The following is a 25,347-nucleotide window of genomic DNA, read 5'->3' as shown; positions in this document are numbered from 1 at the left end:
GCTTTGAAAAAGCAAAGTGAAGACGAACCTCAAAAAACGCAGTGAAAAAACGCTAAGTTAAAACGCCGTAACCAAAAACCCTTTGAAAAAGCCAATATGCAAATATGATGCGTTTTTGAAGGATACGGATGTGTCACCGGCCTAATTAGAAAGGGGCCACAGTATGGCAGGTTGGGTCACATTGCAGGGGCCACAGGTGTTATATGTTGGGCTATGTGGCACATGTATTGTGGTGGGGCACTAAGTGTGTGAACATGGCCTCAGGACATTATAACAAGTAACCCCCAAAACCATCCCCCTTCAAGTAAAATAGCAACAAACACCACGTCTAAAGTTTTAATATGACGACAGGGAGTCACACAAAGCTTTAAAAAAAATAATAATAATATATTGGGGGTAATTTAGAAAATCTAGTTGCCCATGGAAACCAATCAGGATTAATTTTATAAACATCTGTGGGAAAATGAAAGCTGAGCTCTGATTGGTTGTCATGGGCAACTAGAACAGTTCTGCTCTTAGAGACTTATGATCAATCTCCCCCATTTACTCTAAACTCCTTCTCATAGAGCAGCAACTAATAAACTTTAATGCCCCTGAATGTCAGTCTACCTGAAGGTCAGGTAGGTACAAACCCATTTACATGACGCCAGCTGTGATTTAAAAAAAAAAAAACAATATTAATGGAAAGGCAGGAAGATTTCCCGAATAGAGTATGAGTGGCGCCCCCAGCCCACTTTTATGCCCTAAACCCCTCTCCAGGCGTGACCCCCACTAAACCAAGGCCACTGTCACGTAGCGCCACATCCTCCTGCAGAACCGCCCACCCACTATCCTTTCCTTTAGCCTTATTGTTTTAGTGATGGAAGATCCGAGGTTTGAAACTGGTGGGAACTTACGGCTAGTTCCAGGTGAGTGCGTTGCTTCTCCATGAGACACCTATGGGAGGTGCTGTAAGTACCCAAGCACAACTACTCCAAGATCGACTCCATCAACTAAAGGGGTGCGCCAAGTTCTATTGTGAGTCCCTATCCACAAAAATCTAGAGGTCCAACTTCTGAGACCCCAATCACAAGAATCTTAAGTCCTGCAACCAAATTCACTGTTGGGAATGCTGATTGAATTAAAATAAATATATAGTAAAACTAAAGTTCAGTCAAAGACTACACAAAGGTCTGCCATATAAGCAGAGGTGGTCAGAATGACCCATCCTGGTGAGATGAGATAACTGGATGAAAAAAAAAAAAAAAGAGAAATTGCCACAATATTGACCAAAATTATACGGTTATTTTCTCAGACTATGGACACAGTCCAATGAAGGAGCCATCCAGGCCACATCTCAAGAGTAGTAGATCATCCACCATCTTGGATCCAAGCCTATAAAGGATCTGGATAAAATCTATTTCGTTAGCATTGCCCAAAAAAAAAAAAAAAAAAAAAAAAAAAAAAAAAAAAAAATTCTACACTCAAATTATCTATTTTGATTTCATGTTAAACATGAAGTTAGGGAAGACCTGCACATACATGACCACAGAGCCAGTATGGGGCCCAGAACGATTGAAGGCCCTCCGCGAGTCTTCACCAAGGTGCAAATTTGAGTTGCTTTCCAAGTAGAAATAGGCCTTGGTTCTGATTGTCTCCCATTGCATGAGCTTCTGCCGACCCATGGAGACCATTAGTGTCTAGTGGAGGACCAACTGATGTCAAGACTAATGAAGCGGACATGTTACTACGCTACACAGTGCTAACAGACTGAGGCAAGACAACAAAGTGTTCTGATGGCCTTGCAGTCGGGAGGGGAGAGACATATTTGAGAACAACTCTTACTGTATAGTGTAGAGCCTCCTCCACATGTACAACAAACGTAACCATTCCCCATATTGAAGGAGACTCCAAAAACAAAGTATCAAAAACGGTTTTATTTCTGCACAGATTCTTTACGTGAAGACTTTCTCCGAAGACATTGTCCAACCACAGTAAGGATAACCGTAACCACCACTGCAGAGACGGAGCCAATGGCCACCAGTAGCCACAGCTCTAGAGGTTTCTGTCCTGCGCTCATCCTGGACGCATGAGAGGTTCCTGCCCTGGAGTTCTGGTTAGTAACGGCTCCACTCACTAGAAGAGGACCCAGTGTGGCCCGGCCATGCTTCTCTTTAAGAGATCCTGAAGGAAGAAACCATTACAATTTAGAATAGCAAGCCATCATATGAAATACATAGCCATAATATACAAGCTATAAGAGACCATAGTACATACCAGTATCCCTCTTCCCCAATCCTCTTGGTCTACCATGTGATGAGCCCCAGGACGTTCTCTGGCCTCCGGCAGTAGCGCAGTTCCCGGTGGCGCAGCATTGGCAGATCCCACTTGGGCCTTCAATAGGAGACCAACTAGAAGAGATTGAGGGTCAATTCCAGCCATTCTAGACACCATTTAAGGTTTTATGGTCATTGGAGCCTTCAAGTGGTCAGACTCATACATGGCCTTACCTGCTAGATGCCTTGTTGTAGGAGCAGGCCTTGTTCATTGGATCTGGGCTCTGGTTGATGGCAGCAGCTCTCAGGGAACAAGTGATGAAAATCTAGAACATTTCAATAGTAGTCACTTAACTTTGATCCCCCCCCCCCCGCCCCCAAAGTGATTACTAGTGCATCAGAGACCATTCGATTGTGAAGTATTTCATTACTAGGACCCCAAGTCAATCATGATCATGTAGATCATATCAACTCTGAGTAGTCTGACAGGTCAGGGATTAACAACCCCACCAAATATAACAGATGAAAAGAGCCCTCACCAAAGAAACCGCACTGTCCTTGAACCGGAAGGCATCAACCATGAAGCGGAGAACATTAGCTTCAGATCTTGGAGAAACAAAGACTGAAGAGGAATCTTCTTCCATCCCATCCATCAGGCACCTGTGGGAGAGGAGAAGAGTTGTAGGTATGGACTACATGAAGACTACTACAGGACTGATGGTAGAATCTCACCCATTGTTGGAGATGATCTCATAGCGAGGAGTGGAGGTCACATCTTCATTAGTGGTGGCCACACAACTATCCACAAACAGCATCATGGGCTCATGGTTCTTAGTGTCCAGGGAGGCTTCAATGTAGAACAGGTCACCGAGCTGGAAGACCAGAGAGTCCCTGGGGCCACTCCAGTCATCTAAGGAGATATTGGAGTATTAGTAGTCACCTAGAGACTGCACCATTACCCAGAACAAGAAGGTCTTCTTACCATTCATGAGACGCAAGGAGAAGGTCAGCCGCTCTTCTGAGGTCACGGTGGTGCTGTAGGGACTCCATGTGGGCTTGATGGCATTACTGCTCACATTACCATGTCTACACAAAGAGCACATTAAAACGCAACGCACTGGCTATACACTGCCAACATCAAACAGAAGACACTTGATCCCAACATTAATCTGGGAGAAGATGGCACCTCAGTATTGACCTTTACATAAACCTCTTTACAGCAGAACTAGTACTAAGGGGAAAGGCCCTTACCATTACAATGAGTGGCTTTCTCCCAATTCATACACAATCAGCCAAACGTGTAAGGGTGTGTTCATGAGTGGATGGCCATCAACAAAAATGAACATGTTTGAGTTGCTTAAAGATTTGGGCCATTAGTATGGAGAAGACTTACCTTGGGTAGAAGCACTGAACGGGAACCATCGCAGAGTTGGACCTGATGATGGCAACATTGCTGGAGGAAGCGGGGGTGTAACGGAGGACGGCATTATACCTCAACCAGTCCGGAGTCATCTGGAAGGGATCACAAGATCAGACAACTGGATCACACGTGAGTTATGTGGGGTTGATGTTCGGATTCAGGAGAGAGAAGGTAGTGAAGATTAGAGATACGCTGGGCATTAGATTATATGACATGGCTCATGCCCCAACCACCTACATGAAGCCAAGCGGCAGGACCAAATATTACAGTCACATAATGTGAAACGAAAGCCAGTGTCAAGTTCACTCACCTCGATAGTGTTACCACAGTCTTGAAGTCCATTATCAAAAACCACCACAGAATCTGTAGTCATAGATCCAAAGCTACAGGACCCCAGGCTCAGGTGTGAGGGCTTCACCAGCTTTCCATTACCATAGAAGTCCCTGACTACAGTCACCACCATCCTGTCCTCCGCACACTGCACACTGATGGGGGAGGATGAAGGTGGAAGCTGCCGGGACTGATGGGCTCCTCCAATATACCTGGAGCCCCAACCAGACACAGGTGCAGCACCCCTTGAAGGCCCAAAACCAGACACTGGCTGAGCCCAAGGGTTTCCTCTAGAGGAGCCCAGTCTAGATGCAGGTTGTCCCCATCCAGGCTGATGACTCCTCCACCAAGCATCCGACTGACGCCGCTGTCTAGCCAAGACACTGCCAAAGCCCGATCCATAGAGAAGAACCAGTACCAACCACCTGACCCAGAGCTCCATCCTGCCTGCAGGACACAAGTCATACAAGGAGGTGGTGGAGGAGCGGAGCTTTATACCCCACCCATCACATGGACATCACTCCACCTGACACCTCATTATACCTCCCCCTCATTATACCTCATTATACCTCATTATACCTCAGCTGGACCTCCCCACCACAGCTGATGGGATTATGGCAATAAGGGCGGTTTCCCACGTGCCGTTTTTGTTGCGCTTTTAAATGCATCAAAACGCAAGTGGGAGGGGGTTTGGCCAAAACACATACGCTAGCGTCGCGTTTATAACGTAATGCTAACGCACAGGGGGCGGGGTCTCGGCCCGATTGCATATGCGTTTCCAAATGCGTATATATGCATATGCGTTGCGTATTGTATTTCGTTGCGCATTACAATAGCTGCGATGAGATGATTAGCCTAATGACATTACTGTTAACATTTGTGTTTACAAAACGCGATGTACATGCAATGTTAATACATGCATTAACCATGCCTTTATGTTTAACGTTTGTTAACACATTGTTAGCACATCTGTAAACACAAATGTTAATAGTAATGAGGCAAATCACCCCTCCTCAGCTGTTGTAATGTGTTTCAAAACGCAATGAAAGTGCAACCAAAACGCAACATGTGAACGTGCCCTCAACATTTGCTAGTTAACTGTAGACGCTTGCATTAACTAATTTGTTAACTTTATGTTAACATTCCATTGACACATTTTTGTAAACACAAATGTTAACAGCTGCTTAAATAGGTAAGGCCGCGGTCACACGTACCGCTAGACGTCCGTTCATAACACGACGCTAGCGCACAGGGGGAGGTCCTCGGCCCCAACGCACATGCGTTTCCAGAGAAATGCATGCGATCGGCTTCACAATCGCATGCGTTTCCCTGGAAACACATGTGCGTTCGGGCCGAGGACCTCCCCCTGTGCGCTAGCGTCACGTTATGAACGGACGTCTAGCGGTACGTGTGACCGCGGCCTAAATCTCTATTCAGCTGTTGCGATGTGTTTTGAAAGGTATGTGTTAAACGCCATGTGGGACCGCACCCTTAGGGCGCGTTCACACGTTGCGTTTTGGTTGTGTTTTCATTGCGTTTGAAACGCTTATACAACAGCTGATGTGAGGTAATTTGCCTAATTACATTACCGTTTACGTTTGTAAATGCAATGTTAACGCATGCGTTAACGCGCTGTTAATGCATGCGTTAACATCGCATTTACGATGCATTTTGTAAACGGACATGTTAACAGTGATGTAATTAGGCAAATCTCCTCTCCTCAGCTGTTGTATATGCGTTTCAAACGCAATGAAAACACAACCAAAACGCAACGTGTGAACGCGCCCTTAGGGTGAAGACACACATGGCGTTTTTAGGCCGTTTTTGGGCCGTTTTAAGTTAGTGCGTTTTCAGATCGTTAAAAACGAATGCGTTAAAAAACGCATCCGGTTTTTAAAAAAGCATCCGTTTTTTGAAAGCGCATGCGTTTTTGTCCGTTTTTCAAAAATTGTGCAATAAAAACCAGACAAAAACGGATGCGTTTTTTAACGCATGCATTTTTAACGATCTGAAAACGGACTAACTAAAAACGGCCTAAAAACGCCATGTGTGTCTTCACCCTCAAAACGCCACGTGTGTCTTAACCCTTAGGCCGGCGCCACACGTGGCGCTTTGTCTGCGCTTGCAAACGCAGACAAAGTCGCGTCCACCGGGGCGGGCTTCAGCCCGATCGCATCGGCGTTTCTATGGAAACGCCTGCGATCGGGAACGAGCCGCAGGTGTTTTGCGTTAATTTAACGCGAAACACCGGCGGCTCGTTCCTGATCGCAGGCGTTTCCATAGAAACGCCGATGCAATCGGGCCGAGGCCCGCCCAGGTGGGCGCAAGCGCAGACAAAGCACCACGTGTGGCGCCGGCCTAAGGGCGGATTCACACGTTCCGCTAGCTACGCGTTCATAACGCCATGTAAGACCGCACCCTAAGGGTGCGTTCTTAGATGGCTAGCGCACGGGAGACGGGGCCTTGGGCCCATCGCATATGTGTCTCCCAGGAAACACATGCGATTGATAACCTGGTCGCATGGGTTTCTCTGGAAACACATGTGCGTTCGGGCCGAGGACCTCCCCCTGTGCGCTAGCGTAGCGTTATGACGGACGCCTAGCAGTACGTGTGACTGCGGCCATATGCGATCGGCCCGAGACCCCCACCTGTGCGCTAGCGTCGCGTTAAGAACGCGTCGCTAGCTGAACGATTAATGTGCCCTTAGGCCAGTGCCACAGGTGTTGTTTTGTTGCATGCTCCCAGTGTGGTAAAATACGTCATTTGGATACCAGCTTTACACACGTGTTCTGCCATATTGGTTGCTATGGGTAACGAGGCCTACTTGTGGTAACAGGCCTCTTATGGTCATAATACGGCTTCCTGTGAGGGGTTGTTATGGCCGTATAACTTTTGGTCATCATATATGAAGGTCTCTTCCAGTCTTGGCTGCTGTGCAGACCCTATGCGGCGGCCATATTACATTCACATGAGTCCAGCTACACAGGCAGGTGACGCTGGGGATCACGTATATCACCGCCAGCAGGATGTTTTTCCGCCGCCATGATGTAACCTCTGCCAATCATTTGGGAATATGTCTGATGCTATCAGGACACGTTGTTCAGCTACACCCCTTCAAGTGATTATTATTATTATTATTTCATTAATGGCGCGTGTCTCTATTAGAAAACAAAATGGCCGCCAATTCTTCCATCATTACTGTGAACCCACTGAGATCTTATAGAAAATCTGTCAATATCTCGATAAAAATGGAGTCCACGCTAGCGCCAGATTTATTCTATCACCATAATACAATGACAAAGGGGCGTGGTTAATGAGGCATGCACCAATTATATATATACACCCCCCCCTTCAGGGTGAATGTTATTATTGATATTATTTTTCGTAAAAAAAAAAAAAAAACTTACTGTAAATCTCAAAATAATTTATCGTGTCCCGGTGCAGCGATGGACTGATCCCTTAGCGGACATCAGACATTACCTGAAGGGCCCAAGGCAGAAGAATGGACGGACATTATAAATGGGGGGGGGGGCATAGGAACATGGGGCAATATATGTGACTTCCACAGTAAGTCTTCAGCCAGCCACAGGGAGGGGTTAGGGGGCACTTTAGTATGTGAGGTCATTGGGCGTGGGGGTAATGATTGAGGGCGGGTTCACACGTTGCGTTTTGACCTGCGTTTTCTTTGCGTTTGAAACGCATATACAACAGCTGAGGAGGGGTGATTTGCCTAATTACATCACTGTTATCGTTTCCGTTTACAAAACGCATCGTAAACGCAATGTTAATGCATGCGTTAACAAAGTGTTACCGCATGTGTTTTGTTAACGTATGCGTTAACAGTGCGTTTACAAATGTAAACGGTAATGTAATTAGGCAAATTACCTCACATCAGCTGTTGTATATGCGTTTCAAACGCAATGAAAGCGCAACCAAAACGCAACGTGTGAACGCGCCCTGAGGGGTATGGAATGAGGGGCTTCATTTTGGAAGGGAAGATATTCCACCACACAATTCTCCATCTCTCCTTCCCTTTGTGAATGTTGGCAGCGCTGCCATCAGCAGGGACCTCCATAGACAGGAACTTGGGCTCATCCTCAATCCATTGCTTAGGATCTTGGAGGCCATTTTGACCACTTACACAGATATCTAGATGTTCCAGGATGTGGCTTCTCTTAGGCCACATTCCCAAGCCACGACTGTGTTGCGTTATGAACTGCCAAGGCTCCTCCTGCCGTCACCTGTTGATTTTACTAAGCGCAACGTTACGTCAACAGTTTATGGCAGGAGGAACCTTTGCATTGCAAGAACCTGAGGACCAAACGCAACACAATCACCAGTTGGTACTTAGGATTTCCTGTAGGTAGACTTTGTGGCCTAGGAGTAAAGTGAATGGTTGCTATGAGCAACAAGGGGAACTTGCGGACATAGTATGGCTCCAATCAGGGGGCACATGGAAGGTACTATTACATCAGTTGACCATTATCCACCATCTCTGACCAGATTGACAGTAGAAAGGGTCAGAGTAATCAGAGAGAGACCGGGGCTTCATACATTATCCGCGTGTAACGTCATGGAGTGACTTGAGCCCTGAGGATCCTCGTGACATGTAGGCCACTACCAGGCCAGCCCAACTACAGCACCTGATGTAAACCTTTAGTCTGTCCCATACATTGGACCCTCATTGCAAGCAAGGAGACCCATCAAAAAGTCAATTTATCAAGAATTGTTTATTTCTACAGATTCTTCATGGGAAAATCTATTCAAGAGACATTTTCCAACTATAGCAAGAGCAACAGCCACAACCACTGCAGAGACGGAGCCGATGGCCACCAGCACCCACAGCTGTAGAGGTTCCCGTCCTGCCCTCATCCTGGAAGCTTGGGAGGTTCCTGCTCCGGAGATCTGGTTGGACCTGGCTCCGGTCATCAGAAGAGGACCCAGTGTGGCCCGGCCATGCTTCTCTACATGGGATCCTGGTGGACGAAACGATTCAAGTAGATAATAAAGTCATATTTACTACTATGTCTTACTATACATTTAGAAGCTGTAGGAGACTTGTGACCACAGCACTCACCAGCATTTCCCGAATGCTCTTTTCTACCATGTGACGAGCCCCAGGTCATTCTCTGGCCTCCGGCAGTGGCACAGCACTGGTAGGTCCCACTTGGGCCTTCAATAGGAGACCAAGTAGAAGAGATTCATTAGATGACCATGATCATCCAAAACATTACTTACAGTTATGTAGTAATAACAGAACATACACCATATTGTACATTACCTGCTCTCAGGGAACAAGTGATATAGATCAGAGATGAACCATTTACTAATTATATAGACACTTTCCTAGGATGCTACTTTGAGTACAGGCGTTTTTTCTCCAATTTAATGGTTACCTCTATGTGACATTTGGCAATCCATTCATGCAATAGCTTCTGCACCCCTTTGTGAATGTCCTCATATCCAAAGAGGCTGCACTGTCAGTTAACGTAAAGTCATCAACCAGGAAGAGAAGAACATTGGGTTGAGGATTTGGAGAAGCATCCCGTCTTTCAAGCACCCATAGAAGACATTAGTTGTCATCTTACAGGAGACTTTACCTACGGGATTGATGGCAACATTTCATACCGAGGAGTGGAGGTCACATCTTCATTAGTGGTGGCCACACAACTATCCACAAACAGCATCATGGGCTCATGGTTCTTAGTGTCCAGAGAGGCTTCAATGTAGAACAGGTCACCAAGCTGGAGGACCGGAGATACCTTGGGGGCACTCCAGTCCGCTAGAGGGAAAACTGGAGTTTTAGAAAGGCCAAAAGACTGCACACTGGCATCATAAGGTCTCCTTACCAGTCATGAGACACAAGGAGAAGGCGCTCTTCTAGAGTCACAGTGGTGCTATAGGGACTCCATGTTGGCATTACTGATCACATTACGGTGTCTAACGAAACCAAAATATACACGATTATATATCAACTAGTCTCCTTTCCATGAATATTTGTGGTCAGCCAAGAATAGACATGGTGACAAAGGAGAAGATAGCCATTAGTCAGGTGAACATATGGCAATTTGACCTCAGAGTATGGATAATTGTATCACTCCTACTACTAAGGGCCATATAAAAACCGCAGAGACAACACTTCAGGTATGGAGAACATTGTAAATGCCTTCAATTATTTTTTTTTTGTTCTCCTCAATATTGCCACAGATAGATGTTACCCACTATTTGCTTTTAAAGAATGAGGGACCCTCCACGATCCAGTAAACCCTCTGGTTTATTCTCTTCAAATCACCCTCCAGGGCAGGACTGCAGCAAATGAGGGAGATATGTTGGGTAGGAGAAACAGGCAGTAACCACAGCAGAGCGGGACCTGGTGATGGGCACATTGCTGATGGAGGTGGGGGTGTAGCATAGGATGGAGCGGCAGATCAGCCAGTCTGGAGTCATCTTAGGGTTTGTCAAACCGGCTCAAAATTGGGCACGTTAGGGTCAGAATCACAACTACATTATATGGTGGCTGTGATTGGGACTCTGCTCCCATCACTTAACTGGGTCCAAGTGTGCAGTGACCCCCAGCTGAGCACCCATGAACCTTCCCTACTGATCTTCTACCAAAGCTCTAGAAAGATTAAGATGTTAAATTAAGATCTTTCAATCCAAAGAAGTTCACCAAATGATCACTTACCTCTTTAGTGTTACCACAGTCTTATCCAAATCCACCACTGTATCTGTAGTCATAGATCCAAAGCTACAGGATCCCAGGCTCAGGGCTTCACCAGCTTTCCATTACCATAGAAGTCCCTGACTACAGTCACCACCATCCTGTCCGCCGCACACTGCAGACTAAGGCCGGCGGTGTTTGAACCTGTTTTTGGCCCTTTTTTTAAGCAGTCCGTTAAAAAAAAACGCATCCATTTTTTGACCGGTTTTTACCAATTATCTTAAAACGGGTCAAAAATGCATGCGTTAACGGACCACTTTAAAACAACCCAAAAATGGGTTCAAAACGCCACGTGTGCCGCCGGCCCAATGGAGGAGGATGAAGGTGTAAGCTGCCGGGACTGAGGGTCTCCTCCAATATACCTGGTGCTCCATCCCAACGGTTTGTAAATGCCTTGAAAAATGTATTAAGGCCGTGGTCACATTTGCTGCTAGAGTTGTGTTCCTAACGCAACAGTAGCGCACAGAGGGCGGGCCTTGGAAACACATGCGATCGGTAACCAGACCATGGGGTCTTGTCCTGTATAAATGCACAGCGGCTGGTTAATATTTTAGGATTTTCAGGCTGCGTTCACACGCTCCATTTCAAAACGCAATCTAATGGATGGGAATGGGGCTTGGCCCGATCACATCTGTTTCAATAGACGTAGTTCAGATGGAACAGGGAGGGGATTGTCCTAATCGCATGTGTAACACATGGATCGGTACCCAGCCCACAGTGGTACACAGGGGGCTCATTACTGATTGCATGTGTGAACAGACCGAGGCCTTCCTTCTACCGCCTGGGTAACAGAGACGAAACAATGGGAAAGCAGCCTGAAAATACATCTAGCACAGAGTGTGAACATGGCCTTAGCCAATTCTGCAACCCAATGTATGAGCATGACTCTGCTTCACGTCATTTTTTTTATCCCCCCTCCCCCCCCATCAGTTATGCATCCATTTTTGTCCTGAAGGCACTCTGTTACACCCTTGTCCCCCTCAAAAAAAAACGACTTTAATAAAGATGGAAACTTGCCGAACAAAACTGATTCTGAACTGATCCGTTATAGGTTCCCATTATAAAAACCCAATACTGCTGTTCTAGGATCTGTCCTGACGTGTAAATGATAGACGGTGCCAAGTGACCCATGTGGCCAAGGATGCCAGTCTCCTCGATCTGTTCTAATGCCCATTACAAAACCAAAATTTCCCAACCGGTTCATCTCACCCCCCCTCCTCATTTGCTATAGTCCCTGGGCCTTGCAGTTGAGGCCTGCTAATCTCCAACTAGATTGACATTGATGTTCTTCTGCCCAGATGACTATATCCTTCGGGGGAAGAAGGAGGTACATAGAGGTTAGATACTCCCTAATACAACTTCCATAGGTGTCCATCATAAAAGATTAGATGCTACCAAGAGGTGGGATACCTTCACGTTCTGACCTACACCACTTACCAAAGGCAACTAATGGGTCGAGACAGGAGTGGTACCCGTTTGCTTCCAACCACACACATCCTTGTATTTTAAAAAAATTATATACAATGTAGGAATGGGCCTCACAGCCAGAGGTAGTAGCTATTACATCCCTTAATGCCACCTCTGTGCACCTGTGCCCCATGTGGACAAGGGGTATAATTGCCCTCCTGCCACCCCCTTCATAAGACAAGGCTATAACACACCATTAGAGCAGAAAAGGCCAGAAACAATCACGTTGGAAAATCTTTATTTCATAGAGTTTCTTGTGGAGACAACCTCGTCATAACATATTTACCAATTACAACAAGAGCAACAGCTGCCACCACCGCACTGACCGAGCCGACGGCCACCAACATCCACAGCTCCAGAGGTCTGGACTCTTCAGAGACTTTTGAAGTCTGGACGAGTTCTTCATTTTGTTCGTGGGGTTTTATCTCGTTACTGATGATTAGTAGAGGTCCAAGTGTGGCCACAGCATGCTCCTCTGTGTGAGGACCTGTATGACAAGAGGTTTAGAAGGTCACCCTACAAATCCATATGTGACATGAAGTGTATCACTTTTGAAGAACCATGTTTAGCCATAGTTCAACCAACAATCCGATGCACCTTCATTTTGAGCTACCAGCCCAAGTACTTAGATAGGGCCAGAGTTATAAGAGCATATGGGGTGGACTTCATTGGTTCGTGTGGCACTCTGAGTCCAACTGCCCTTGAGGCATTGTAATGGCCACCACCCCTCTACCCATGTGGGGCTTAGAAGAGTGAAATACAAGGATCTACTATATTTAATAAGTCCAATCTCCTTCTAGGAGGAAATAATCTCATACTCACCAACTTCCCTCTTCCAAATTCCTCTTGACCCGCCATAGATGGAGCCCCATCTTCTGGTCTGGCCGGCAGGCACAGCACAGTTTCCAGAGTCACAGCAGCGGCAGATCTCATTGGAGCCCTCAAGAGAAGACCAACTAGTGGATAAACAGAAGTGGAGAATCAAACCTTGTGCTAAGGATCCACTTATGGAACCAGAATATTGAGTCACAAGTTCTATAATAAGATTATGGACCATTTTTTTCAAGTAGGCCTTCCATCAAGTAAGGAGACAAGAGTCCATTAAGTGATGCCCTTGCTCTACGTCTACCAGTTACTGAAATGACCTCATCATCAAGTGTCAACCTCCCACAACAACCTCCTGACCATGAGCCTGCTTGAAGGACTGGCCTCAGGTTCTCTTACCTTCTAGTGGCCTTGTTGTAGGAACAGGACTTGTGCATCTGATCGGGAAGCTGGTTGGAAGGTGCTGCTCTAAGAGAACAGGTTATGTAGATCTAGGAGAAAAACCATGTATAGTGTGTAGATACTTATCTGTTTGATGATTAAAGTATGAATTAATAGATGACCTAAAGAACTCCACCCACCCCCCACCCCTAAATACAACACGAAGGTTTCTTCCACTACAAAGAACTTTTATGCTTAATAAGAAGGGTTGGTCCTCACCGTAGACACGTCTATCCCAATAAACCTAAAGGCATCAACACTGAACTGTATCTTATTCGATTGAGACCTTGGTGACCTGAAGGCTGAAGAGGAGTCATCTTGTGTCCCATCAACTAGGCACCTGCACAAGGAGGACAGTTTTAGTCAAGTATAAACCCCAATCCTCATCAACCCAAGTCAAACATACCCATTGGACGCAACTATCTCATAACGAGGGTTGGAGTTGATGTCCGGTGTTGTGGTAGCCACGCATGACTCAACAAACAGAAGCATGGGAATGTGATTTGCAGTGTCCACTACGGCCTCAATGTTGAAAGAGTCTCCAAGTTTGAAGATTAAGGATACCCTGCGAGCACTCCAGTCATCTGTAAGGTCACCAGAAGAGGATCAGAATTATTCAGGTCTGGAAAAGCCAATCACATACTACCACTACTCACCATTCATCAGGTACATGGAGAAGGCCAACCGCTCCTCTGTAGAGACGGTGGTACTGAATGGAGCCCACGTTGGGCGGATTGCTTGGCTACTTACATTGCCATGACTAGGAGGAGAAAAATCAAGAAAGTCATTACCAAAGACACTCGAGCTACAACAGTAGAACCACTGAAGGAAGGTCACGAGTAGACGTACCGGGGGTAAAAACACGCAATGGGAACAGAGGCAGGATTGGATCTCATGATGATGGCATTGGAGGAAAGTGGGTTGTATATCAACATGTTACTGTAGATCAAGAAGTCTGGAGTCATCTGTAAACAGTTCAGAGAAAGGAACCCAATGGGCATTATACTGAGGGGCACAGATTTTGAAGCTCCTGAACCCCATTATGAAGCTTGAGGTCCACCACAATATTAATATGATGTTTTAGGCCTATGACAAGGAAGGACTTCCTCCATACCAGGAAAAAGTCAGTGATACTAAAGACATTAAAAAGACACCCGACTACACAACTCTCCCGTTAAGCAAAGCCTGGTGGAAGCCCTCAGTTTTGGAGGTGTCCAAGTTTTACACCCATTATAAATTTTGTGCAAATTTTCTCACCTGTAAGATGCTCCCACAGTCCTGGACAGCGTTATCAAAGACCACACTGGTGTCTACACTCTGGGCTCCAGGGGTGCAGCTCCCCAAGGTCAGGTCTGAGGGCTTCACCAGATACCCATTGCCATAGAAGTTTCTCATCACGGTCACCACCATCCTGTCCTCATTACACTGTACACTGATAGGAGAGGATGGAGGAGGTGTGATTTGTCGAGACCAAGAGTCTCCTCCAATATACCTGGAGCCCCAACCAGGCTGAGCTCCTCTAGGAGAACCAAAACCAGACACTGGCTGAGCCCAAGGGTTTCCTCTAGAGGAGCCCAGTCTAGATGCAGGTTGTCCCCATCCAGGCTGATGACTCCTCCACCAAGCATCTGACTGACGCCGCTGTCTAGCCAAGACACTGCCAAAGCCTGATCCATAGAGAAGAACCAGTACCAACCACCTGACCCAGAGCTCCATCCTGCCTGCAGGACACAAGTCATACAAGGAGGTGGTGGAGGAGCGGAGCTTTATACCCCACCCATCACATGGACATCACTCCCCCTCATTACACCTCATTATACCTCATTATACCTCATTATACCTCATTATACCTCATTATACCTCAGCTGGAGATTTGCCTAATTACATTAGTGTCAACATTGCATTTACAAAACCCAAGCATTAACGCAATGTTAACACATATGTTAACAAAGTGTTACCAACCATACATGTTAATTAACATTGTGTTAACACATGCCCATATGTTTTGCATATTTGCTTTTTCAGGGCGCTGTCCCACGTTGCGTTTGCAAACGCAGACGCAGACCAAACCACGCCCACCGGGGCGGTCCGCGGTCCGATCGCATCGGTGTTTCTATGGAAACGCCTGCGATCGGGAACGAGCCGCGCAGGCGTTTCCATAAAAAAAAACACCGATGCGGCGCGGTTTGGTCTGCGTCTGCGTTTGCGAACGCATCGTGGGACAGCGCCCTAAATGGGTTTTTGGATAAAGTGTTTTCTCCCTTGCGGTTTTTGTTTCTGCATATTTCGCTGCGCCTTTTCATTGTGCTTTTGTAAACGCATGCGTTTGCGGTCTGCGTATTATAAAGCATCGCTTTTTTAAAACGCAAACAAAAGCAGACATCTGAAAAACGTGTGCAATTTCTATACATTGAGGGCGCGTTCACACGTTCCGCTAGTGCCGCGTTCATAACGCGTTATGAATGCGGCGCTAGCGGAACGTGTGAACGCGCCCTCAAAATCGCAACAAAAATGCAGCAAAACCGTCACGTATGCAACCAGCCTCAGGGTGCGGTCACATGTCGCGTTTAACGCATGCGTTTAAAAACGCATTGGAATAGCTGAAGAGTGATTTGCCTAATTAAACACCTCTTAACACTTGTGTTTACAAAACACATGCGTTAACCGCGATGTTAACGCATGCGTTAACAATGCGTTAACAACCGCATGCGTTAACCGCGATGTTAACGCATGCGTTAACAATGCGTTAACGGTTGCGTTTTGTAAACACAGGTGTTAGCAACTGTTTAATTAGGCAAATCACTCTCCAGCTATTGCAATGCGTTTTTAAACGCATGCGTTAAACGCGACGTGTGACCGCACCCCCAAGCTGCATTGACGCATTCCGTTAACACGTGCGCTTTGTAAACGCAATGTTGACAGCGATGTAATCAGTCACGTCTCCTCTCCTCAGCTGTTGTGATGCATTGATTTTATTTGGCCGCAGTCACACGTACCGCTAGGTGTCCGTCATAACGCGACGCTAGCGCACAGGGGGAGGTCTTCGGCTCGAACGCACATGCGTTTCCAGGGAAACGCAAGCAATTGTTAAGCCGATCGCATGCGTTTCTCTGGAAACGCATGTGCGTTCGGGCCGAGGACCTCCCCCTGTGCGCTAGCGTCGCGCTATGAACTGATGGCTAGCGGTACGTGTGACCGCGGCATTTGGCAGCGTGTGGATGGGGTTTGGTGTGAACGCGCCCCAGGAGTTCCCCTGCTGCCTCCTCCTCAGGTGATGCCTATTACCCCCCCAGGTGCAGGACTCTATAAGTGCAGGGCCCCGGCTCCTCCCCAGCTCGTGCTGTTCTTTCTCTGGCCACAATGGGGCAGTGTAGAGTTGGGTTATTGTGTCTTGGACTTTTGGTTCTGGTTTTGGGTCAGGACTTTGCAAATTCTAAACATTTAGTCAATCGCCGGAGAGGTTCCTGGCAGAGGAGATCAGTGGAGATTGGGTGGAGTAGTGGCTCCAGGGGGGCACATGTACAGTATAACCAGTGGCCGGGGAGGGGGTTAGTGGGGAGATCTATAGGGGGGCTCGGGCCCAGACAGCCGCAGCCCCCCCACAGCTCCCCTATAAGTGTGCAGTGCAGGGAGGACCGGATGCTGGTGACCGTGCAGACTGATCTCTACGGGACAGGGAGGCTGATGAAGGCCTCCGACCTCACCCTGGGACCCCAATCCTGTAACGCTGGACCCCTGAGTACTGACACCGCCGTGGTCTTTGAAGTTGGGTTACAGGAGTGCGGGAGCAGCTTACAGGTAGGGGCTCGGCTGCGGTGAGTCGTTGGTGTTGGGTGTAATTCTGGGGCTGGCCACTGGGGGCAGTGATTATTCACAAAGGTAAAAGCTGCAGCACAATCTAAATGTGGACAAGCCCTTAAAGGGCAGGGGTTACTAGCCGCTCCTAGTATTCTGAAGCAGAGGAGGGTCTACTGTCTATAAGTGGTCACAGCTAGTGGTACTGCAGGTGAAGCCCTGAAAAGCCATGATCAGTAATGCAACCTGGTGCTGACATGTGGCCTGCTCTTTAGGTGACACCAGACTGGATAATCTACGGCACCAACCTGACATTCAACCCACCTACCGGTCCCCAGAACATTCCTGTAACCCACAAAGTTTTATCTGTGATCCCCATAAAGTGCTACTACCCCAGGTAAGTACTAACTGCAGAAGATGCATTTGGTTCTCAGTGTTTTGTCTTGCAGGTGTTAGTGCCCCCCCCCCCCCCCCCAAGAAAATAACTACTGTAATACTGCCCCCTATGTACAGGAACATAACTACTATAATACTGCTCCCTATGTACAGGAATATAACTACTATAATACTGCCCCCTATGTACAGGAATATAACTACTATAATACTGCCCCCTATGTACAGGAATATAACTACTATAATACTGCCCCCTATGTACAGGAATATAACTACTATAATACTGCCCCCTATGTACAGGAATATATCTACTATAATACTGCCCCCTATGTACAAGAATATAACTACTATAATACTGCCCCCTATGTACAGGAATATAACTACTATAATACTGTCCCTGTGTACAGGAATATAACTACTATAATACTGCCCCCTATGTACAGGAATATAACTACTATAATACTGCCCCCTATGTACAGGAATATAACTACTATAATACTGCCCCCTATGTACAGGAATATAACTACTATAATACTGCCCCCTATGTACAGGAATATAACTACTATAATACTGCCCCCTATGTACAAGAATATAACTACTATAATACTGCCCCCTATGTACAGGAATATAACTACTATAATACTGCCCCCTATGTACAGGAATATAACTACTATAATACTGCCCCCTATGTACAAGAATATAACTACTATAATACTGCCCCCTATGTACAAGAATATAACTACTATAATACTGCCCCCTATGTACAGGAATATAACTACTATAATACTGCCCCCTATGTACAGGAATATAACTACTATAATACTGCCCCCTATGTACAGGAATATATCTACTATAATACTGCCCCCTATGTACAAGAATATAACTACTGTAATACTGCCCCCTATGTACAAGAATATAACTACTATAATACTGCCCCCTATGTACAGGAATATAACTACTATAATACTGCCCCCTATGTACAGGAATATAACTACTATAATACTGCCACTATGTACAGGAATATAACTACTATAATACTGTCCCCTATGTACAGGAATATAACTACTATAATACTGCCCCCTATGTACAAGAATATAACTACTATAATACTGCCCCTATGTACAAGAATATAACTACTATAATACTGCCCCCTATGTACAGGAATATAACTACTATAATACTGCCCCCTATGTACAAGAATATAACTACTATAATACTGCCCCCTATGTACAAGAATATAACTACTATAATACTGCCCCCTATGTACAAGAATATAACTACTATAATACTGCCCCCTATGTACAAGAATATAACTACTATAATACTGCCCCCTATGTACAGGAATATAACTACTATAATACTGCCCCCTATGTACAAGAATATAACTACTATAATACTGCCCCCTATGTACAGGAATATAACTACTATAATACTGCCCCCTGTAATGATGGTTTCCTGTCCCGGGCAGATACGGTAATGTGAGCAGTAGGCCGTTGCAGCCCACGTGGTTTCCTTTCATCACTACGGTGTCGTCAGATGAGCGCCTGGTCTTCTCCTTACGACTGATGACCGGTACGTGTGGTGTCGCATATAGTGGTCACATCTGTGTAGATAATTATTGAAGAATTCTGCAGGGTGGGATTATGTTATGAGCTGCTGTTCCCTGCAGAGGACTGGACAACCCCCAGGTCATCGCTGGTCTTCAACCTCGGAGACGTCTTCTACGTTGAGGCTTCTCTGGAGTCCAAGAACCATCTCCCGTTCCTCCTCTTCATTGACTTCTGTGTGGCCACCACCTCTGCTGACATCACATCCACCCCTCGCTATGAGGTCATTGCTCACAATGGGTATGTAGCCCCCGGCTCAGGAGCTGTGGTGGTATTGGGGGTCCGCTCTCATGACCTTCTTCCTTAGATGCCTGATGGATGGGACTCAAGACGACTCGTCTTCCGCTTTCAAAGCTTCGAGACCCCAAGCGCACAAGCTGCAGTTCATGGTCGATACCTTCTGGTTTTTAGACTCCCAAGCGTCTACTGTAAGTACCTTGTGAGGGGGGCAGGTGTGGGAGCCTTGAGGGGTGTTGTCTTGGTGTATTCCTTATTGAAACTTCCTCCCCCATTGTAGATATACATCACGTGTTCTCTGAGGGCGGCCCCTGACACCCAGACCCCCGACCCCATGAACAAGGCCTGCTCCTACAACAAAACCTCCAGCAGGTAAGTCTGTGGGACCACATGCGGCTTGACTGACCACCTACAACGTGAAGCCTGAGGATTCGATTTGTGGGAGGGGCTAATTTGCATAAATATTTCCCCCTGGCACCATTAGGAATTTTGGGCCCCATACAGGCAGATTTTGTTGGTAGACCTATACCCGGCACAGACGAGCTTCCCATCATGCACCACATCTCTTAAAGCTACAATCCTATTTTGGTCTATTGGATTTCTTTTCCCAAGTCGTTTTGCGTTAATTTGTTCTCTAACTTGCCCAAACAACGGCAGAAGTGGATCCAGAAAATCGCAGGAGGCGTATGATGTCCATCACTGACTAATCCTGGCCGTGACTTGTCACTGCAGCATTCAACATTCAGATAGATAATCTCCACACTGTGCACCTAAATGGTCTATATTCCCCACAACAACACTCTGCCCTATATATGTGTGTGTGTGTGTGTGTGTGTGTATATATATGTATGTATGTATGTATGTATGTATGTATGTATGTATGTGTGTGAAATCCCTCACACCACAACTGACCACACTGTGTCCCCACATATATCATATATACCCCTCACACCACAACTGACCACACTGTGCCCCCACATATATCATATATACCCCTCACACCACAACTGACCACACTGTGCCCCATATATATCATATATACCCCTAACACCACAACTGACCACACTGTACCCCCACATATACCCCTCACACCACAACTGACCACACTGCCCCCACATATATCATATTTACCCCTCACACCACAACTGACCACACTGTGCCCCCACATATATCATATATACCCTTCACACCACAACTGACCACACTGTGGCCCCCACATATATCATACATACCCCCACACCCCAACTGTACACACTGTGCCCCCACATATATCATATATACCCCTCACACCACAACTGACCACACTGTACCCCACATATATCATATATACCCCTCACACCACAACTGACCACACTGTACCCCCACATATATCATATATACCTTTCACACCACAACTGACCACACTGTGCCCCCACATATATCATATATACCCTCACACCACAACTGACCACACTGTGCTCCCACATATATCATATATACCCCTCACACCACAACTGACCACACTGTGCCCCCACATATATCATATATACCCCTCACACCACAACTGACCACACTGTGCCCCCACATATATCATATATACCCCTCACACCACAACTGACCACACTGTGCCCCCACATATATCCTATATACTCCTCACACCACAACTGACCACACTGTGCCCCCCACATATATCATATATACCCCTCTCACCACAACTGACCACACTGTGCCCCCCACATATATCATATATACCCCTCACACAACTGACCACACTGTGCTCCATCATATATACCCCTCACACCACAACTAACCACACTGTGCCCCCACATATCATATATACCCCTCACACCACAACTTACCACACTGTGCCCCCACATATATCATATATACTCCTCACACAACAACTGACCACACTGTGCCCCCACATATCATATATACCCCTCACACAACAACTGACCACACTGTGCCCCCACATATATCATGTATACCCTCACACCACAACTGACCACACTGTGCCCCCACATATCATATATACCCCTCACACAACAAGTGACCACACTGTGCCCCCACATATATCATATATACCCCTCACACCCCAACTGTACACACTGTGCCCCCACATATATCATATATACCCCTCACACCACAACTGACCACACTGTGCCTCCACATATATCATATATACCCCTCACACCACAACTGACCACACTGTGCCCCCACATATATCATATATACCCCTCACACCACAACTGACCACACTGTGCTCCCACATATATCATATATACCCCTCACACCATAACTGACCACACTGTGCCCCCACATATATCATATATACCCCTCACACAACTGACCACACTGTGCCCCTACATATATCATATATACCCCTCACACCACAACTGACCACACTGTGCCCCCACATATATCATATATACCCCTCACACCACAACTGACCACACTGTGCTCCCACATATATCATATATACCCCTCACACCATAACTGACCACACTGTGCCCCCACATATATCATATATACCCCTCACACCATAACTGACCACACTGTGCCCCTACATATATCATATATACCCCTCACACCACAACTGACCACAGTGTGCACCCACATATATCATATATACCCCTCACACCACAACTGACCACACTGTGCCCCCACATATATCATATATACCCCTCACACCATAGCTGACCACACTGTGCCCCCACATATATCATATATACCCCTCACACCACAACTGACCACACTGTGCTCCCACATATATCATATATACCCCTCACACCACAACTGACCGTGCATATAATATTTTAATATACTTTGCCCTCAGTATATTATACTAACCAATACTGTGATACAGAATATATAGAAGCACTTACCTCTAGGGGCTGCTGCTTCCGTCACAATAACCTTTGGTCCACTCCAGTTCTATAACGGTACCAGAGCCCCATTTATAATCGCTGTGACTGGGGTGTGATGGGGGGACACCCCTGATAATGGGTAAAACCTTCTGCATTGCCCACAATGGCCACCAGGGGGTGACACCGCATCAGGCTAGATCTTCAGTGATTTATATTGTCCTTCACTAATGAACTAGTTTAGGGTCACATGACTCCAAAAAGTGTCCCAGAAACTTCATGGTGCTCCACTTTAACCCCTTAAGGACTGGGCCTATTGGGGCTTTAATGAATTTGTATATATTTATTTTCTCTTTCCTAGAGCCGTAACTTTTTAACACTTTCAGATTTGTTCAGATTTTGTCAGAGGAATGTAATGTTCTAGTAGATGGACATAGATGGTGCCCATGAGGTGAGTCACTTACCTGCCCCAGATGCTATAACCAGGGGGCAGCATGTGAGGTCAGTGGAGGTTACAAACCTCATACAGCCCAGAGGTTCTATAGTGCAGCTTCTGCTGTACAGGTAAGGGGTTAAAGGGGAGCGATCTCTGCTTGCTGTCAGTGAGTGGAATCGTTCACATCTAGAGGAAGAGCTTCAGATACTACTCACTGAAGTGTCTCCGGTCTCTGTATAGTGACTCTCGCCTGCCCTCTAGTGGTGTCAGTCTTCACTGCAGCTCTGGCATTTTATTCCTGCCCCTTGTCTCCTCAGTTGGACAGCTGTGGAGGGCCCCAGCGCTATCTGTAACTGCTGTAATACCCAGGACTGTGCGCCCCCCGCTGGTCAGAGCAGGGGATGGAACCCAACCTATGGGAGACCCCGAGGACCAGGCAAGAGAGACGCCGCAGAAGGTCAGTGATGGGACATTACATAGGACTGTGCACATCATGTGACGGTGTTACCCCTGACCCCCTGTGTTGTGCTTCCTCCTGCAGGTGCCAGGATGGAGGACCAGCGGGCTCTGGCCTCTGTAGGACCGCTGCTGGTACTAGGAGACCACCACACACCGGCTGTTACAGGGAAGAGGTCCCCAGCGCTGGAGTTGGGGATCCGGGCGGTGGTGGGGGGTCTGGGATTTGTCATTGTTCTTGTCTGTTTTTCTATGTTTGGACGATGTCTTAAAAAGAGTGTACACCCCCCGTGATGTGCACAATAAAGGAGCGCTCATTTACCCCTGTCTGTCTGTCATTTACATCTGAGGCTTGGTGCCAGGGCCCAGAGCTGCTGGGGGGCCCACATAAGGCTGTTCATAAGGAATCCATAGGGTGTGTGGGGGCTGTTTGGGATGATGTAACTAGGGATTATTTAGTTTCTGAATTTTTAATGCCCCTCAAGTGAGTTCACTGCAAAGGGGCCCATGATACCTGGAGCCGAGCCGGCTGAGGCTTAAAGGGGAAGTCCTAATCCGTACAACGCAGCCTGAGCCTCGTAATGTGAGAAAATGAGCAGTGCATCATGGGACAGGATTACATCTGTTTCAACTATTTGGGGTACAAGGTCATGAAAGGGGGGGGGGGTTCCCTAAAGTCCAATTCCCTCCCTGCCTGTTATATAATAATAATAATAATAATCTTTATTTATATAGCGCCATCATATTCTGTAGCGCTTTACAAATCATAGGAAACAAATACAAATGTAATGTAACAGAGCACAACATTTGTATGGAACAACAGGAGTGAGGTCCCTGCTCGCCAGAGCTTACGGTTTATGAAGATGATGGGGTAACACGAGGTAAAAGAATATTTAATGGTCAAGCCATTCTTCTTAGGGAATAGAAAAAAATATAATAAATGGAATTGCTGTCGCTTGAACCACTCAGCCGTCATCTTATATACCAGGTCCAGGGTGAATGGGACTGCAGAGAAGTCTGGTGCCTGTTGGTTGCTGGATAACAGATGGGAGGACGACACAGGACGGGTTAGTAGAAGAGTTAAAACTTCATGCAGTTAATGAGTGTTATAGGCTTGCCTAAAGAAATGGGTTTTAAGAGCACGTTTGAAACTTTGGAGGTTAGGTATTAGTCTGATAGTCCGGGGCAGAGCATTCCATAGAATTGGTGCAGCTCTAGAGAAGTCTTGGAGACGCGAGTGGGAGGTCCGCACTAGGGTAGAGGTTAATCTAAGATCACTGGCGGATCTAAGAGCACGGGTTGGGCGATAGACTGAGATAAGAGAGGAGAGGTAGGGGGGTGCAGCATTATACAGAGCTTTATGGATGAGGGTTATTATTTTAAACTGTATTCGAAAGGGGCACCTTGACAATAATGGATTTTCTATTTGTAGTGGTCCGCTGAGTAAGAGTTCAGATTCTCTGCAGCTCCCCCCCCAGGACAAACTAGGTATTACACAGGAAGTCCTCCAGAGCACAGCTAGCAGAGGTAGTACCCTACATTTCCCAGCGCAATGCAGAGGGTGAATGTGCAACAAGTAACCCTGTAACTACTTCGCCTTCCTCTTTGCTGAGGGTTTGTGACAATTGTTTCCAGTTAAAATCAAATGGATCTAGTGAAGCCCATCTTAGTCGGAGTGAATAGTAGAGGATACGGGGGTCCCTCCCTCAGCAATCATTAGAAAAGTATCGACAATGTAACACAAACTTGTATTTCATACAAACGGATTTCTTTATCAAAACTTTAGGCATAAATGCACAACCAGTGGGGTAACTAGAAGCTGATGGGCCCCAGTGCAAAGTCTGCTCCGGGCCCCTGACTATAATGTATGGTTTATAGTAATAGTCTTCTCATATGGGAAAGTGACCCCTTACCCCACCCTCGGTTACGCCCCTGTGCACATCCATCCTATAGATCGTATAGGCAAACATTGTATAGATAGTATGGATAATATCCATTGTGTGGATCAAGTGCTCATCAGTCCATAAAGTCCTCAAGCTCTTAGACTCTCAATCCCAACATTTTCAGTGACCTGGCCCCATGGATCTGCTAAGTTTGGGGAATACAGCCTGAAAATGGAGT

General features: G+C 46.5%; 3 protein-coding genes and 1 long non-coding RNA gene across 4 annotated transcripts; 2 read left to right on the top strand and 2 right to left on the bottom strand.

Moving 5' to 3' along the window:
- Nucleotides 1–500: 500 nt before the first annotated feature.
- LOC140128342 (uncharacterized) lies at nt 501–9,030 on the top strand. The gene is made up of 2 exons (XR_011855136.1): nt 501–620; nt 8,748–9,030. It is a non-coding gene; the product is annotated as an uncharacterized lncRNA (long non-coding RNA).
- On the bottom strand, nt 1,902–4,480 carry LOC140128341 (zona pellucida sperm-binding protein 3-like). Its single transcript, XM_072149973.1, has 8 exons — nt 3,986–4,480; nt 3,649–3,767; nt 3,238–3,341; nt 2,988–3,165; nt 2,795–2,915; nt 2,490–2,581; nt 2,257–2,390; nt 1,902–2,163 (listed from the first exon to the last, which is right to left on the bottom strand). The coding sequence occupies exons 1-8, from the start codon at nt 4,445–4,447 to the stop codon at nt 1,916–1,918; spliced, it is 1,458 nt and encodes a 485-aa protein (XP_072006074.1). The 5' UTR covers nt 4,448–4,480; the 3' UTR covers nt 1,902–1,915.
- A 3,384-nt stretch (nt 9,031–12,414) lies between the features above and the next one.
- LOC140128335 (zona pellucida sperm-binding protein 3-like) lies at nt 12,415–15,219 on the bottom strand. Its single transcript, XM_072149963.1, has 8 exons — nt 14,717–15,219; nt 14,309–14,424; nt 14,116–14,219; nt 13,866–14,043; nt 13,679–13,799; nt 13,418–13,509; nt 13,016–13,149; nt 12,415–12,680 (listed from the first exon to the last, which is right to left on the bottom strand). Exons 1-8 carry the CDS (start codon nt 15,173–15,175, stop codon nt 12,436–12,438), a joined length of 1,449 nt encoding a protein of 482 aa, XP_072006064.1. The 5' UTR covers nt 15,176–15,219; the 3' UTR covers nt 12,415–12,435.
- A 1,570-nt stretch (nt 15,220–16,789) lies between these two features.
- LOC140128334 (zona pellucida sperm-binding protein 3-like) lies at nt 16,790–23,547 on the top strand. Its single transcript, XM_072149962.1, has 8 exons — nt 16,790–17,257; nt 17,530–17,651; nt 19,116–19,219; nt 19,317–19,494; nt 19,562–19,682; nt 19,772–19,863; nt 23,088–23,227; nt 23,312–23,547. Exons 1-8 carry the CDS (start codon nt 16,820–16,822, stop codon nt 23,518–23,520), a joined length of 1,404 nt encoding a protein of 467 aa, XP_072006063.1. The 5' UTR covers nt 16,790–16,819; the 3' UTR covers nt 23,521–23,547.
- Nucleotides 23,548–25,347: the final 1,800 nt, after the last annotated feature.

This window comes from Engystomops pustulosus, chromosome 4 (genome assembly GCF_040894005.1).
Source record: "Engystomops pustulosus chromosome 4, aEngPut4.maternal, whole genome shotgun sequence".
NCBI classification, from domain to species: domain Eukaryota; kingdom Metazoa; phylum Chordata; class Amphibia; order Anura; family Leptodactylidae; genus Engystomops; species Engystomops pustulosus.
The sequence above is the reverse complement of the archived record's forward strand: the minus strand, read 5'-3'. Positions and strand labels throughout refer to the sequence as shown.